The 17452-nt window shown below is 42.3% G+C and overlaps 1 protein-coding gene across 1 annotated transcript; it reads left to right on the top strand.

Moving 5' to 3' along the window:
- The first annotated feature begins 479 nt into the window (after positions 1-479).
- Positions 480-2096, top strand: CAVIN3 (caveolae associated protein 3). The gene is made up of 2 exons (XM_030333445.1): positions 480-929; positions 1474-2096. The coding sequence occupies exons 1-2, from the start codon at positions 546-548 to the stop codon at positions 1873-1875; spliced, it is 786 nt and encodes a 261-aa protein (XP_030189305.1). The 5' UTR covers positions 480-545; the 3' UTR covers positions 1876-2096.
- Positions 2097-17452: the final 15356 nt, after the last annotated feature.

The following is a 17452-nucleotide window of genomic DNA, read 5'->3' as shown; positions in this document are numbered from 1 at the left end:
TAGGTTAGCTTCCCAGGGTGTCCCTGCCTACCGCTCCCAGCCCGAGGGCACAAATACAATCCTCAGAAGCGAGGGAGGCCGAAAGCGGTGGCTGTGGAAGCCCCTCAGGTTATCCTTGTGCCTCTCTTACATAGTTTCTTTGCCCACTCGATGTGCACAACAAAATTTTCCATGGCTCACCCTTTGCGGTGGTGAAAGTACATTCCAGAAAGAGACACAGCAGCGAACTGGGCCCGAGGAGGGGAACTCAAACTTACAGGGAGCAAATTTGGGGAAGAGGGGCGGATACTAAGCCAACCTGCTGCCCTGCGGGGGCTCCCGGGGCGGGGCAGCAGAAGGGGGAGCGCTTACAAAGAACCCCGCCGCCGCCATCCCGCGCCCCCCCTCCCCGTCCTGCCCCCCCCAACCCCCACCCCACGCCTCCCGGGACGGCCCGCTCCGCCTGCCTGAGTCACGGCTGGAGCTGGGGAGGAGCCGGGAAAGGAGGCCCCAGCTCAGAGTGCAGCCAGCGGCCGCAGGGAGAGCAGGCAGGGAGGCCGGAGATCATGGGGGAGAGCGCGCTGGAGCCGGGGCCTGTGCCCGCAGCGCCGGCGAGGGGCCCGGTGCACGCCGTGACGGTGGTGACGCTGCTGGAGAAGCTGGCCACCATGCTGGAGGCGCTGCGGGAGCGGCAGGGGGGCCTGGCTCGGAGGCAGGGAGGCCTGGCGGGCTCTGTGCGCCGCATCCAGAGCGGGCTGGGGGCGCTGAGCCGCAGCCACGACACCACGAGCAACACGCTGGCACAGCTGCTGGCCAAGGCGGAGCGCGTGGGCTCGCACGCGGACGCCGCCCAGGAGCGCGCCGTGCGCCGCGCCGCCCAGGTGCAGCGGCTGGAGGCCAACCACGGGCTGCTGGTGGCGCGCGGGAAGCTCCACGTCTTGCTCTTCAAGGTCAGTGACCACAGGCGTCCCCCACCTCCCGGCCACCATCTGGGCCAACCCTACCCCCCACCCCCCTTACCCGGCCGCCTACCACACCCGCATTCCTGACCCCATCCGGTGGAACGGACTTGCAGAGCCGCACCCACTTCCCACCACGGTGCCCCATCCCTCAGAGCCTGAACGCAGCCTGGCCAACCAGGGTCGGCCAGCTCGAGCTCAGGCCACGTACACCGAATTTGCTCCAAGTCCCAGCCCATCCCTGAATGGAAATAACGGTGGCGGAAGTGCATCCTGCGACCGTTCCCTGCCTCCAATTCTTGCCCCTGCGACCACCAGCCTGCTTAAGCGGGTCCCACCTAATTTCCAAACTTTTGCAGTTTGCCAGTAGCTCCCCCTCTCCACCCCTGCCCCCTGCTCTCCCACGCCTGCCTTTTCTTTGCCCCTTGGGCCCGCCCCAAGGGTGGGGCGGTTCCCCGGTGTAATTGAGGAGAGAGGGCCAGGCTGCTGCGGGGTAGGGGACCGCCAGGGTCAGAGCTGTGTTCATCACATGCAGGAGGAGGCTGAAATCCCAGCCAGCGCCTTCCAGAAGGCGCCAGAGCCCTTAGGCCCGGCAGACCAGCCCCAGCCTGGCCCAGAGCAGCCGGAGGCCGAAGTTGAGGAGAGCTCAGACGAGGAGCCTGTGGAGTCCAGGGCCCGGCGGCTTCGGCGCAGCGGGTTGCAGAAGGTACAGAGCCTGCGAAGGGCCCTCTCTGGTCGGAAAGGCCCCGCAGCACCAACGCCCACGCCAGTCAAGCCACCTCGCCTAGGCCCTGGCCGGAGGGCTGATGGCCAGCTAGAAGCCCGGCCTGCCCTGGAGCCCAAGTTGGAGCCAGAACCTCCACAGGACACCGAGGAAGATCCCGGGAAATCTGGGGCTGCTGAAGCCGCGGTGCTCCAAGTAGAGAGTGCGGCCTGAGGGCTGGTGCTGTCTGCTTCTCTTGTGCCTATGCCTAGTCCCCAAGTAAATCTCCCTCTCCCAATGCAGCATTCACGCCCAAATAAGGAGTGAATCCTGCACCCATAGCCCAGCTCTGGCCTTCCCTTCCCAGTGCCTTCAGTTTAGCTTGCATCCTCTAAAAGAGAAGCAGCTGCCCACACCTGCTTGCACTCCCCTTCAATAAAAGTAATGTCACCTAATCCAGACTCCATGTGAAGGGGTGGGAGGAAAAGGCTTGGAGGAGTAAGACAAATGTCGGAACCTGGAATGTGCCTTCAATTTCAACCAGATCATTGTATCATTTCTCAGGTTCCCACTGAGTCTTGGGCACATAGAAAAAACCTGCTGGCCATTTGCTTCTTGAGCACTTTACTCGTGGAGAGGCATCCAGTACAGTCTCTTGCTGTAGGTGCTCAATAAATGTCAACAAGTGGTTTTCCTTTTAGTTTCTTCTTCCTCTTCCATCTCTTAAAAGTTGGGCTTTCCACTATTCTCAGCCTTCTCTTTCTGGGTTGTCCTCTGTGAACAGACTGACTCCCAGGCCTTTGCCACCAGCCATACACACTCCAAGACCACTGTCCTGAGCCGCAGTTGAAATGTACCTCAAGTCAGTGTGTCCAAAGGAAGCAATCTATCTTTTAATTAAGTTCAATTTCAATTTAATATTTATTGAGCACTTAGTATGTATCATTCAAAATGGCATCTCCTCTTGCGTTTTCTTTACCAATGAATGTCACCACCATCCACACAGAAACCTGGGAGTCCTCCCGGGAGGACTCCCTCTCTCTCTCAGTGCCCTCCCCCATGGAAACAGTTACCTCTGCAGTCTGACCACTTTTTGAATACCCATGGCCACTGCTCTGTTTTAGGCCTTATCTTTCACCTGACCATTATTTGAACTGCCAATCTGATCCCATCATCCTCCTGCTTCAGACCCTCAGTGGCTCCCCATCACCTTCAGAATAAAGTCTGAGTTCTTGAATATTTCTTCAGCATCTTTAATATAACTTTTTGTGATCTGGTTCCTGCCCATTTTTGTAGCCTCATCTTTTGTCGCTTCTTCTCATTCTATTGAATTACACTGAGCTGTGTGCTCTCATTCTCATCTCTAACTCTCCTGCAAAACTCAGCAAGGCACCCCTGTTTCAGGGTCAGGTGCTTCTCTTCCTTGCTCCCAAAGCACCTCCTCTACACCGCAGTGCTAACTGGTTTGTGATTGATTGCAGTTACTCTCCCCATCCCATCCCACTACACTGTGGCTCCTCTGCTGTAGGGATTGTTTTATTAATTTCTGTATTCCCCATGCCAGATACCATGCCTGGCCCACAGTAGGCCCTCATGCAGCAAGAGCATCACAGAAGAAATGGGAAGTGCGAGGGGATTAGCTAGGGATGGGAGCATGGTCATCAGCCCATTCAATCAGTTATTGTCATATGAAAACATTTTTGAGTACCTAATGTGTTTGTAGGCCCTGTGTTAGGTCTTTGAACACCAAGATAACAATCCTGAGGCCCTTAGGGACTTCAGAGTTTAGGGAGATGCAAACATGATGATGTAAGTGTAGTGATTGTTATGTTATTTTGAGACAAAAGAGGGAAGGGATGCAACCTAACCTGAAGCAGGATAAGTGGGGGATGTTTAAGGCCATATTCTTGGAAAAGGTAAATAGCGAGATGGAAAACAGGAATGGTGTGTGGCAGTAGAGCTCAGTGGTTATAGTTTGGCTTCTTAGTTCCTTCATCTTTTTTTTTTTTTTTTTTAAGTTTATTTATTTTTGAGAGAGAGAGAGAGCGGGGAAGGGGCAGAGAGAGACGGGGTCAGGATACGAAGGAAACTGCTGACAGCAGAGAACCCGATGTGGGGCTCGAACTCACAAACGGTGAGATCATGACCTGAGCTGAGTTAGATGCTCAACCAACTGAGCTAACCAGGCGCCCCTCTTCATTTATTAAATGGGCAAATTATAGCCTCTATTGGGCTGTGAGGATTAAGTTACATAAGTATCTAGCACAAGTGCCTGGAGGAGAGTTTGTTTTAGGTGTATAATTCGTTCACCCAGTTATTCAACAAATATTTACTGAACTTGGAATTTCTGCCAGACCCTGTTTTAAGAGCTGGAGATACAGTGGCACATGAGAAAGACAGGATCCCTGTCTTTGTGGAGAGTGTAGGGGGAGACAGGCAATAAACAAGTATACTATGAGACAGACAAAAACAAGCAAACGTATGTAGTAGGTCTTTCTGGTTATGGGCCCTGAAGGAAAGAAAGAAGTAAGGATACAGATAATGACTGGGGTGGGGGAGTACTTTAGATGAGGAAGTCGGGGATTTACATTTTTTAAAAAAATCTTTTTTTAAATTTTTTTTTTTTATTTTTGAGAGAGAGAGAGAGAGAGCAGGGGAGGGGCAGAGAGAGAGGGAGACACAGAATCCGAAGCAGGCTCCAGGCTCTGAGCTGTCAGAACACAGCCCGACGTGGGGCTCCAGCTCACAAACCTTGAGATCATGACCTAAGCCGAAGTCAGATGTTTAACCAACTGAATTACCCAGGTGCCCCAAGGAAGTTGGGGATTTAAAACGGGAGCAGAATTCACTAGTGACTTACAATTTTTTTCTGATGAATTCAGTTAGAAGAGTCTAAGCTCCCACTGACTATGACTGGCGGGAAGTCTATTATCCGTCACTTTAGGGCTCCTCTCCTTTCTTAGATTGTACAGTTATACCAGGAGGTTCACACCATTTCCTGGTCTCTCAGACCTTGGATGTCTCTGCTGCTATTGCTTCTCATGGCCACACGATGCCGCTGTTGGGGTACCAGTGTCCTGGTGTGTCAACAACCCAGAGGTTTCCTGTCCAGCTCTGTACCCAGAATCCGGGGTCCTTCCATAGAGGCTGGCTCTGCTGTAGCTCCATTTCCTTTGGAGAAATTCAGGACTTGTCCTGCAGGCTTCCAAGCCTTAGTATGCAGACTGTATCAGCTTCCTGGCAGCCACTCCTTTTAAGGTTCTGCCATCACAGAGGGGCTGGTCTGAGTAGGCTCATTTCTCTATCCCCAAGGAAAAACAAATTCTTGTTCTTTTTCCAAATCCTTGGAAACCTACCCAATTTCCCCCTTTCAACTCGTAGACAAATCAAGAGCCCAATTGCACATTTCTTACATAAAATGTCTTGATAGTTCACGGGGAAGCACATGAAGGCTCACAGAGCCTGCACTCTGACCTTAGGAACCTAAAGCCTCAGCTAACTTGGATGTGTGTGTGTGCTACTTTTTATTCCTTCCTGGTGCTTCTACAGCAGAAGTGATAAAAATCAGTTAAAACAAAACTAACTTATTTTCTTAATAGTTCTCTTTGTTACATTTTGTTCTCCATCATTACCACTATTGCTGTTGTTATTAATATAAACTAAAGGGAGTGGAGACTGACACAGAGTACCAACTTGTCATCCGGCATATGTGGCATTTAGGTGGCCACTTTAAGCAATGTGGAGGCACACTGGTGGATTACCAAAATTCAGAGTTTGGTTCTCAGTTCTTCAGATGAGAAGCACAATTTATTATGTGTTCCAACGTGATTAGGCTGAGAGAGACTGATCTGCAATAACTGAACTTAGAAAACACTGGTTACCTTGAGTGCTGGATTCATTACTTTTTGTGAGAAATCCAACTGCTAAGTGAAGTAGAATAGTCTAACTAGCTAGTTAGAACCTTTTCCATCCTGCAACATGGGGAGCCAAAGTAAGATCTTAAAGTGTAAGGAAATAGAATTGTAGAAATGGGATGAAGAAAATCAATAGGATTATCAAACCTGGTACGACCATTTTCTGCTGTGATATTCCTCCTACATGGATAAGAATATGTACATTCCTGGCAGGAAATTTCTTCCCCTGTTGAGTACTGGAGATCCTTTTGACTTTCCTTTATTGAGACTTGAATCATATAACCTTATCATTGAAGGGAATCCAAAAGCCATACAACCCACCTGCATTTCCATCACAACATCCACTACCATTTTTTTTTTTTTTACCTATCCTTAGCTGGCCTGTGCTTGAAAAAGGCGGGTGACAAGGAATTCACTACCTCTCAGGCAACTGTATTTTTGGGCAACTTTGGTTGATAGGAAACTTCTTTATACTGAGATCAACATCTGTCGTTATGATTTCTCATATGTGGCAGTTGGCCACAAACAAATAAAGAAACAAAATTTCTTTATTTCTATGATGTGTGTGTCCTTGGAGTCCAGCTTCAGTGGGCCACACAGGACTGACTCATCTAAAACATCCTTTACATCATCTTCCTCATATGAAACATTGCTGGTTTATTCAGCCATTCGTTGTGATCTATTATCAATCTTGGTCATTCTTTTTTGGATTGTTTTCATTTACCCATATCCATTTGGAATAGGGATGTGCCAAGGTGCATAGAAAAAAGTATGGCTTTCATACTCAAAGACATGGGAGCTTCATTGCTGGTGAATGATAATTTCCTTTTTTCGGCTTTCCTATGAGGATTAAATAAGATTTTTTATTTGCCCATTCATTCACTTTATATTTGTTGTGCTAGGTGATGGAGATGGATGGTATAGTATGTGGATCGGGATATAATAGAACTGTAATAGAGCGCTCATAGAACTTACATCAAACTGGCAGTTATAATAAAGTTTTAAATAAATGCTATGATGCTAGAAGTATAAGTTGCTATGGGAGCACACAAATGCAGCCTCTAACCTAGCAGGGGTGGTAGTAATTATAGAGGAGGTTCTCCTGAGGAAAAATGATCTTCCCTCCAACCTGATTTCTATTTCTTTTTTGTCCTATTGAATTAATTATATAAGTTTCTCAAGTGACTTTTTAGAAGGACCTGAGATATAGTAAAAAAAAAAAAAAAAAGTATACTTATCTCAGTATCTCATAGGAAACACTAAATGCAACATATCTTAAACTGTGCTCATCTTTTCTCAGAAGTCAAGATTCTCTTCTGCATTTACTTTAGAAAGTGTTAGAACCAAAGACCTGACCCTTTGCCCCCACCCCAGCCCACCTCAATCCCTACATCCAATGAGTCACCAAGTCCTATAGATTCTTTATTAAGAATTCTTGTGAACTTTTCTCTCACAAATAACTAATAAATTTGGACCATTATGGAAACTTGAGAAGAAACCCTGTGCCATAGGAAGGCAGAGCTGAGAAATGGAGAGACACTGAATATCACACTTTGCTTGTGGGCAAAATGGAGTTAATAGCACTATCTACTCTGTGAGTTTGTGAGTTTGTGAGTTAAGTGAGTGGATATATGTAAAATGCTCAGGATGGTGCCAGGCATGTGAGAGCTTAATGTTTGTGGTTATTTGCTTATGCTCACTTGTTCCCTAAATTTAGTCAGGCAGGAACTCAGCGCTTGCCACAGACATTTTCATTTATGTGAGCTAATAAACATACTTTTTGTTTAATCCCAGTTTTGCCTTTGTGTGTGTGTGTGTGTGTGTGTGTGTGTGTGTGTGTGTATTTGGTTTTCTCCTGCAAATGAAAGATTCCTAATAGACATAGCTCCTTTGACACTGGAACCAACATGGAAGGCAAGGGCAACATCTTATTGTTCGTTGTTATCTCCAGCATCTAGCGCAGTGCCTGGCACAGAGTAGGCATTCACTGAATATTTGGAGGATATGCAAATTTATTCCAGTGAGGTGCTGGGAACACAAGGATGAACAAGAACCTGCCTGGAGGAGTTGGCTTATGGATGAGCCCTGTTTATTGTTCTTTGGAGCTCTGTTGTTTCCTCTCAGGGTCAATTAAGGCATAGTAGAGACAATGGCTGGGGCCCACAATCCTTTCTGGGCCGTGAGAGTGTTAATTTTTATGATCAGAAGAAAAAAAATGAACTTTTAGGTAAAAAAGTGTTTTAATATATAATGTTAATGTATTGGCCTTTACCTTTATACCAACACAATTGTAAAATATAATTTTTTTAATGGATGAAGGAGTCCATGAGGGCAAAAGTGCCTAGAGCCCATGGAAGCCACAAGGCAGTCTTGCTTCCTTGGTCTTTTGTCTACTTTCTCCTTGGAGTTTTCAGGAATTTTTTTTTTTTTCCTGTCACACTCATTCTCACATACTCAGTCCCTTAGTTTGATTCTAGCTTTCTCTTTTTTTATGTTCTTTGGCTTTTGTTTAGAATTACCCTCAGAGGTGCCTGGGTGACTCAGTGGGTTAAGCATCCTTAAGTATCTGACTTTGGCTCAGGTTATAACCTCACAGTTTGTGAGTTCGAGCCCCACAGTTCCTGATGAGTTCAGAGACATTCAGGGTTGTCGGGCTCTGCTTTGGATTTTCTGTCTCCCTCTCTCTCTCTGCCCCTTCCCTGCACTCTCTCTCTCTCTCTCAAAAACAAATAAATAAGCATTAAAAAGACAATTAACCTCAATTATTTTTTTATTAAAAATGCAGTAGGTTCACTATATGTCATTATTTATTTTTATTTTTGTTTTTTTTTTTTCTTAAAGATTTCAGTTTTAAATAATCTCTAGACCCAGTGTGGGGCTGGAACTCCCAACCCCAAAATCAAGAGTTGCATGCTCCACCAACTGAGCCAGCTGCCCCTTGTCCTTTTTTTGTTTTTAAAGAGATAATTTGTTTTACTTATTAAATTTTAATTCCAGTATAATTAACATCCAATGTTTTATTCTTTTCAGGGGTACAATATAATGATTCAACAATTCTATGCATTACTCAGTGATCATGATATGTGCACTCTTAATTCCCCCTCGCCTATTTCACCCATGCCCCCTCTTCCAACCTCTCTTCTGATAATTACCGAAGTTCTCCATGGTTAAGAGTCTTGTTTTTTAGTTTTATTCTTTTTAGCTTCCTTTGTTTGTTTGTTTTGTTTCTTAAATTCCACATATGAGCGAAATCATATGGTATTTGTCTTTCTCTGGGGCTCCTGGTTGGTTCAGTCAGATAAACATCCGACTCTTAATTTCAGCTCAGGTCATGGTCTCATGGTTGGGTTCATGAGTTTGAGCCCCTCATTGGGTTTCCCACCGACAGATGGAGCCTGCTTGGGATTCTCTCTCTCTCTCTCTCTCTCTCTCTCTCTCTCTCTCTCTCTCCCTCTCCCCTTCTTGCACTCTCTGTCTCTATCAAAATAAAATTTAAAAAAAGGAAAAAAGATATTTGTCTCTGACCGATTTATTTCACTTAGCATTATACTCTCTAGTTCTACCCATGTTGTTGCAAATGGCAAGATTTAATTCTTTTTTATTGGCTGAGTAATATTACATTATATATACATACATACACACACACTACCTCTTCTTTTTCCATTCATCAGCTGAGGGACATTTGGGTTGCTTCCATTCTTAGCTGTTGTAAATAATGCTGCTATAAATATAGGGGTGCATGTATCCCTTAGATAAGTGTTTTTGCATTTTGGGGCTAAATACCAAAGTAGTGTGATTATTGGATGGTAGGGTAGTTCTTTTTTTAACTTTTTGAGGAACTGCCATACTGTTTTCCACAGTGACTGCACCAGTTTGCATTCCCACTAAAAGTGCACTAGGATTCCTTTTTCTCCATATCGTTGCCAACACTTGTGTCCTTTATATGCTTTCTTCATTCATGTAGCCATATCCATACTGCCTCAGGCCCTCAACCACCAGCCTGTGTTCAGCTCTGCAAGCTTTATTCCTATTAGAATGAAACCACTACTTTAAGGGAGTTCCTTGGGCCAGCAGCCTACAGACTCTATTCTCATTGCTATAAAGTAAATTTTGTGTATTCTGCACTTCAGGATGTGCCCATTCACCTTGGAGAAGTACATTCTGCTGGTTCTGCACATGTTCATCTTCTGGGATTTGCGGTTGGGATCATCCTTGCTCTGATCTTCGCTGCTAGATCTTGTGGCTCTTACAAATTTCCTAGTTTCATCAAAGATGTACAGAGTTTGCATTTATGTTCCTCTTTGCTGCTTTAGGATTTTTTCCAAGATGATAAGATGATGAGAAAAATACACAGGTAGAGCAAATATGGGGCCTGGTGTAATAAGTATGTACCACTTCCTTCCCCCTGACAGTTTAAGAAACTTAAAAATTGATTTTATAGAATATAAGTCCAAGGAAGGTGTTAGAATCATCTGAACATAACACAAATACTCCTGAAAATTGAAGGAAACTGTAACCTCATCCAGAGGAATGCTAGGGAACATGAAGCCCAGAGTTACTAGTTACTCCAAAAGCTGGAGTACTAATTTCTCATACAGCATTCCCATATAATTAATGGAGACTAGTAATTAATAGATAATACATACAAAACTTATTGATGGAGTTTTCTCTAAAATTTCCTAGCCCTTACAATTTTGGGGGATTAAATTATAGACTTAATTTTTCCCTAGAGTCCTAATTTGAACCTGCATAATTTTTCATACATGTATTACACACACAACCCACATAGAGATTTTAAAACATTTCAGTAGTTGCTTTCATTGGATTCAGTTTCATGGAAAACCTTTGGAGACCTCTCTATAGCTATACACGCACATGTATACCCATATACATATGTATGAATACACACATATATACTTACATATCATATATATACACACACAAATACATATACAAACACACATATATGTCTACCTCAGAAAATATTTCATAAATATTTCTTTAATTTCACTATATTTCATAGATTTCATAAATTTTCAAAACCAGTTAAGAATGTCAAGTTACAACTAAATTGATATAACATTAAAATGCAATCAAATCCATACTGAAAATTATTAGAGAAATAAAGTTACATTTCTGAAAACTTAAATAAGCAAGTTTGTGTAGAACAGTATCTGTAAGTCTACCTTATTTTCACAAACTCAATTCACGAAGGACATTTCACTTTTTATTTCATGATATCATTTACATTTAGTTCTCCCAAATATCAAGCCAGATGTTGTATAATTTTTTATATAAAAGCAGATAGAGAACATTTAGAAAACTGCAGTCATAAAAAATTTCAGGCACTTCAGTTTTGGCATAAATAATAACTGACTCTTTGTATGGATTAAAATATGTTCTTTTCATATCTTGCAAATGCATTTTCTGTAATAATTTTCATAATTATGACAGAGATGAAGCATGTGGCCATCTTTAAGGGTTAAGGTTTATAATCTATTTCACCATTAAAGAAATACCCAAGTTGAAGAATAATACATCTTTTAGTTCTGTTATATGCTTTCACCACTATATATTTGGGTTTAAAACAAAACATTTAGGATAAAAGTGACTAAAATTGGAATTGTGCAAGTTAACTTAAGAAACTTCATAAAGGAATTTTACTAAAGCAGGAGTTGTGATAGATTCCCTTCCCTTCTTGATTCTGAAGCAGCTCTCTCAAGGTAGAATTGTTAAGTGGTTCAAAAGACCCCCCTCCACCCTGTTTCTCCCTCTAGAATCTCTATATGGGAGAAATGTCTTGATAATTGTTTGGCTATATTTCATTTTAAGTACCTGTATTTTTCTCCCTGTATGTTGCTTAATTCAATCTATCAAGATCATACTTATCCCTGAAAGAAAAAAATCATTAAAAAATCATTCTGAAGAAAAGTCATGACTTTAGAAATGATTTAACTCATAATGACATTTTACTTTCCTTAAATGGACTCCACCTTACTTACTTCAGTACACTGGACAACTATAGATCATTCTGGAATACACAAAACTAATAGTTTTAAAAACTGTTTTGACAGGCAAATCACACATTTAGGTAGAACTGATAAGACTTATAATTTCTCAACTTCTCACATATATAAATCACACATTCATTCTGGTCAAAACACACTCTTCAAAAAATAAGTTTCAGAAAGGAGTTTCTCATATTTATGAATGGAAATTTAATGTTCCCAATTAACTATTTTTAAACATTTGCTTAAAAGGCATCTATTTAAGCAAATGTATTTGGAAATGATGTCACATAATTTCAAGGTCAGAATACCCTCTCTTGTCCCCCACTCCTGTTACTTTCCTCCATGGACAGAGAGATTACGTATACACATTCCAAATAAATAATTCTGAGTTCAAAAGCATCAATTTACAATCAGCATAGACATAAGTACTCATAATTTCAATGTTTAGCTTGTTTCCAGTCTTTTCTTTGCCATTCCTTTAGAGAGGGTCAGTAAATTTGGAGACTATACATATCTCTACTATTATCCCCCCTCATGTTTAAAACCTTGACTTCTATCCAATTTCCTTTGCTAAGTTAAGATTCTTCATTATTTCAGATATTCTCTATTTTATTTATTTTTTTAAGTTTATTTATTTATTTGAGAGAGAGAGAGAGAAAAAAACTCGAGTGGGGGAGGTGCAGAGAGAGAGAGAGAGAGAGGAAGAGGGAGAGAGAGAAGGCAAGAGAGAATGGCAAGCCAGCTCCATGCTCAGCACACAGCCTGATGCAGAGCTCGATCTCATGAGCATGAGATCATGACCTGAGCCAAAATCAAGAGTTGAATGCTTAACCAGCTGAGTCTCACAGACACCCCCAGATTCCTCTCTATTTTAAAGTTGACATATAGGGGCATTCTACATAAAGTAGGGAGTATTACTTCCTTGATTTGGTGGAATTTGTTTTTAAAACTTGCAGAACATTATGTGGATCTCAAGTAGTTGATGTGCCCAGGGATAGGCAAGAAGATCAGGGGATAGAGACATTAGCAGAAGGGAAAAAACCCAAATAGTATCCATTAAGGGTAGCTCTTAAAAGATCATAGCACCACCTGGCAATATCATGCAAGAACAAGATCTGGTAATAGGAAATTCCTAGTCCCTAAACGATGTAGACTCAACAGAGTCCATGATGAAAACTGTGGCAGGCATGGGATACATTTGTAGGGAGTGTGTGGAAACTGCTTCCCACCACCAAAGCAGCCTCCTGTTGGGTCAGTGGACAGATGAACTGCTTATATAGTGCGTACTAATGGAAAGGACCCTCTGCATATCTACACAAAGATGTGCACTATGATTATTATTCAGTTACTGTTCTATGAGTTCTACCCTAGGTAATAAGAAAGAATAAATATGTGAAAAGATATCATTAATGTAACTTAGAAAATGTAGAGTAATATAAATTGTGTGATTCCATTAAAAATATATATGTATAATATATATGTCATAGAAAACAATTTACTTTTTGATAGTGGGATGGGGAAATATACACTTGTATTTTTCATTTTTGATTCTTCGATTATTTGCACTTGTGAATATGTATGAATTTTGATAATAAAAAGTGGAAAATTTTACCATTCTACTTAATTCAGAAGTCCTTAGACTATAAATAAAATAGCTCTATCTTTCCTTTTTTTTTATTTTAGAGAGAGAGAGAGAGAGTGATAGGGGAGAGGGGCAAAAGGAAAGAGAGAGAGAGAGAGAGAGAGAGAGAGAGAGAGAGAGAGAATCTTAAGCAGGCTTCATGCTTAGTGAAGAACCCGATGCGGGACTCATTCCCATGACCTTGGGGTTATGACCTCAGTCAAAACCAAGAGTTGGACGTTCAACCCAGGTGCCCTGGTAACTTCATATAATCACTGTCAATTTTTTTAATATTTCTTAACCAAACTGTATATATCTTTCACAGCAGAAGTATGAGCAGAAATTTTGAGTTAAGAATTCTGTAGCTTTTTTCTTTATATAAATTTTGGCTTTTATTCTTTCCTTTTTCTCTTGTAACTATAGGACTATGCATAGCCCAGGAAAATTCCATGATGAAGAATTAAGTAATCAGAATAGGAGATAATACCACAAAGAAAAATACAACATTCACAATAATGAAATTTCATGCAGCTATCAAAATTATGGTTTAAAATCATTTTAATTATATGAGAAAAATTTCAAAATACAATGGTTTGAAGTATAAGGAAACCAAATCATTTATGCAGTATGATCCCAGCTACATTTTTTTTATTTTATTAAAAAAATTTTTTTTAATCTTTATTTATTTAATCTTTAAAATTTTTGAGAGAGAGAGAGAGAGAGAGAGAGAGTGCGAGTGGAAGAGGAAGAGAGAGAGGGAGACACAGAATCCGAAGCAGGCTCCAGGCTCCGAGCTGTCAGCACAGAGCCCAATGTGGAGCTCAAACCCATGAACCGTGAGATCATGACCTGAGCCGAAATCGGACGCTTAACCAACTGAGCCACCCAGGCGCCCCCCAGCTACATTTTAAAATTAAAGTGTGCTGGGGCGCCTGGGTGCCTCAGTCGGTTAAGTCTCTTACCCTTGATTTTGGCTCAGGTCATATCTCATGATTTATGGGATCGAACCCTGTGTGGGGCTCTGTACTGACAGCTGGAGCCTGCTTGGGATTCTCTGTCTCCCTCTCTCTATGCCCCTCTGCAACTTGTGCGTGCTCGTGCATGCACTCTCTCCCTCTCTCTCAAAATAAATAAATAAACTTAAAAAGAAATTAAATTAGGGGCGCCTGGGTGGCGCAGTCGGTTAAGCGTCCGACTTCAGCCAGGTCACGATCTCGCGGTCCGCGAGTTCGAGCCCCGCGTCGGGCTCTGGGCTGATGGCTCAGAGCCTGGAGCCTGTTTCCGATTCTGTGTCTCCCTCTCTCTCTGCCCCTCCCCCGTTCAAGCTCTCTCTCTGTCCCAAAAATAAACGTTGAAAAAAAAAATTAAAAAAAAAAAAGAAATTAAATTAAATTAAAATGTGCATAGGAGGAGGAAGACTAGATAAAAATGTTAACTGTGATGATAGGACAAATCACATGTTTTCTTCTTTATACTTTTTCCTTAGTTTCCGAATCAAATTATTTTTGAACAAGTACAGGAAAAAGTACATATTTAAAACATGTTAAACAACAATAAGACATAGACTCAAGTAAATAAAAGCGGTCAGAAATGAGGATGGAATTTATGAGCGTGAAGTAAAGGTAGGAAGATAGAGGCAATTCTATGCTGAGAGGCTCTATTTAGTAAGAGGGCCTCATATGATTTATACAGAATGGGGTCTTGAGCCTGTACATTTGTTTTTCCAGCATCCAAATAAGGGGCTTTCAGATTGTGTTGAGAAGCCAAAAAAATGCAGAAGATAGATAATCTTTAGTTAGAGCCCGAGTCTCTGCAGGCAGCTGTCCCTCTCTTGACAGAGCTTCAGTAGTGGAGCGCTCCTGCAGGCGTATCTCCATCTTGTCAGCACAGAGAAGAAAATAAAACTGCAGGCATCTGAGTTACTCATAGGGAGCTAAAGCTAAATAAAGAGGAGACAGGGTGGAGGTGGGTGGTGATGGCATGGATCCTAAGCATGGCTTTCAAAGCATAAATACTTACGCTGCACAGACTATCTACAAACTGGGGATATAATTGAACAGACAGCATGAAAAGACAGGAATCTTCACTGGAGAAAAAATAAGACAAGATAGCCACACCCTGTATGATCACAAACCTCTTACATATACCACATTTAAAGCCAGGGTCTCAGAAAACAAGCTTGTCATCATCCACTCCATTTCCTTTTTTCTCCCTTACTTCTGTCATATTACTTAAACAAAGAGGCCATTAGACTGAGGTGGCTCTAATGCCCGGGCAGTCCACCTAAGCATACCAAACTCTAAGCCTGTAAATGCTTTGAGGTTGCAAAATTGAAACCTAAGGACATCCAGTCACAAACAGCCAACTAGGCTTTTTAAGCAAGAGCCAATCAATAATTTCCTTATCTTGCTTCTAGAGGCTCTCTATATAAGTCTTTACCTTGGCTCCTGTCATGGAGTTCTCCTAGTCACTTCTGATTTGGCACTATCCTATTGGAATGGATAAATGCTTAAGTAAACTTAAAAATTTTAATATGCTTCAGTTTTGTCTTTTAACACTTCTGTTAACCTTACCTCCCTTGTCCCAATTCCCAATGCTCAAACATTTTGTCTCCTCTGCAAGCATCTCATATATATAATTGGTCAACAAATCTTGAAGGAGCTAGGTATGCAACATTTCACAAATCTAGTCTCATTTCTGTTACATTGCCATTATCCTCATTTAGAATTTTGTTTCTCATGTGGGCTCTTGAAAGCATCTCTTAGATATCCCTATTCAAATCTATGTCATATAATCAGTTGGTCAAAACACTTGATTCAATTCTTGATTTTCTCAAAAACTTGTGTTCTCTTCTTCTTAGCCAAAGTTGCATTGTTGTGTGATACTTGTTATATTCTGTTTGTATAATTGTTCCATTCCCCACAATGCTGTTAATTTTTCGAGGGCAGGGATATATTGAATTTATCTTTCAGTCCTCCATAATGCTACATGTATTTAAAAGTCATAAAAATAGGGGTGCCTGGGTAGCTCAGTCGGTTAAGCATCTGACTTGTGGTTTCAGCTCATGTCATGATCTCAGGACTCATGAGTTTGAGCCCTGAATCTGGCTCTGTGCTGACATCGTGGAGCCTGTTTAGGATTCTCTGTCTCCCTCACTCTCTGCCCCTCCCCCACTCACGCTCTCTGTCTCTGTCTCAAAAATAAATAAACATTTAAAAAGTCATAAAAATAATTGTTTCATGTAATAGTGGGCCTTTGGTATATAATTATTAACTTAGCTTCCCTATCCTCTTACCTCAATTCTAAGAAACTCCTCCTAAAAGCATGCCTTAAGTAAGAGAAATAAGGCTGATGCTTCCTCTTGGAACCAGAAAAACTACATCCTGAGCACCTGTTTCCACCCATATCCTCCATCAGTGGTGGAAATACATTAATGTGCAGTCCACCCAAGATACTGAGGTTAACAAAAGACTCTTAATGATAGAGAAAAAAGTATGGGTTGACCATGGGAGGTGGGTAGGAGATGGGCTAGATGGGTGATGGGTACTAAGGAGGGCACTTGTTGTGATAAGCACTGGGTGTTGTATGTAAGTGATGAATCACTGAATTCTACTCCTGAGACCAATATTGCACTGTATGTTAACTGAAATTTAAATTTAAAAAGGGGGGGAAATCAACTTAAAAATACTGACTTATCATCCCTTTTCCATAATTGCCTGTTTGCTGGAAAGTGTTAGCACCTCTATCTCTGTTGGGGATTGATGCCCATGAAGTGTTTACTACTAGGCACAAGTAGGTACAGATCCTGCAGTTTGATAGACCCAAGTTCTTCATTTTATTTATCTATTTTTTTAGAGAGAGAAAAAGAGAATAGAGAGAGTATGAGTGAGGGAGAGAGAGAGGGCAAGAGAGAGAGGGAGAGAGAGAGGAGGATCATAAGCAGGTTCCATGCTCAGTGTGGAGCCCCATGTGGGGCTCCATCCCATGACCCTGGGATCATGACCTGAGCTGAAATCAGGAGTTGGACACTCAACCAACTGAGTCAACCAGGCGCTGTGATAGGCCCAAGTTCTTAACTGCACATAGTTCTGGACTGACTGCTATTATCCTGTCATTACCACGCAGGATGCTCTGATTGCTTTCCTATAAGCTCTTTGCCCTGCCACTAGGAATCTCTGTTCCTCACGTTCTCTTCCACTCTGCCGTTGCCGGTGGGCCAGGATTCTGCAATAGAGTTGAATCTCCCTGCCCTTGCTCCAGCCGTG

This window comes from Lynx canadensis, chromosome D1 (genome assembly GCF_007474595.2).
Source record: "Lynx canadensis isolate LIC74 chromosome D1, mLynCan4.pri.v2, whole genome shotgun sequence".
NCBI lineage: Eukaryota > Metazoa > Chordata > Mammalia > Carnivora > Felidae > Lynx > Lynx canadensis.
Note: the sequence above shows the minus strand (reverse complement) of the source record. Positions and strands in the feature narration are given on the sequence as shown.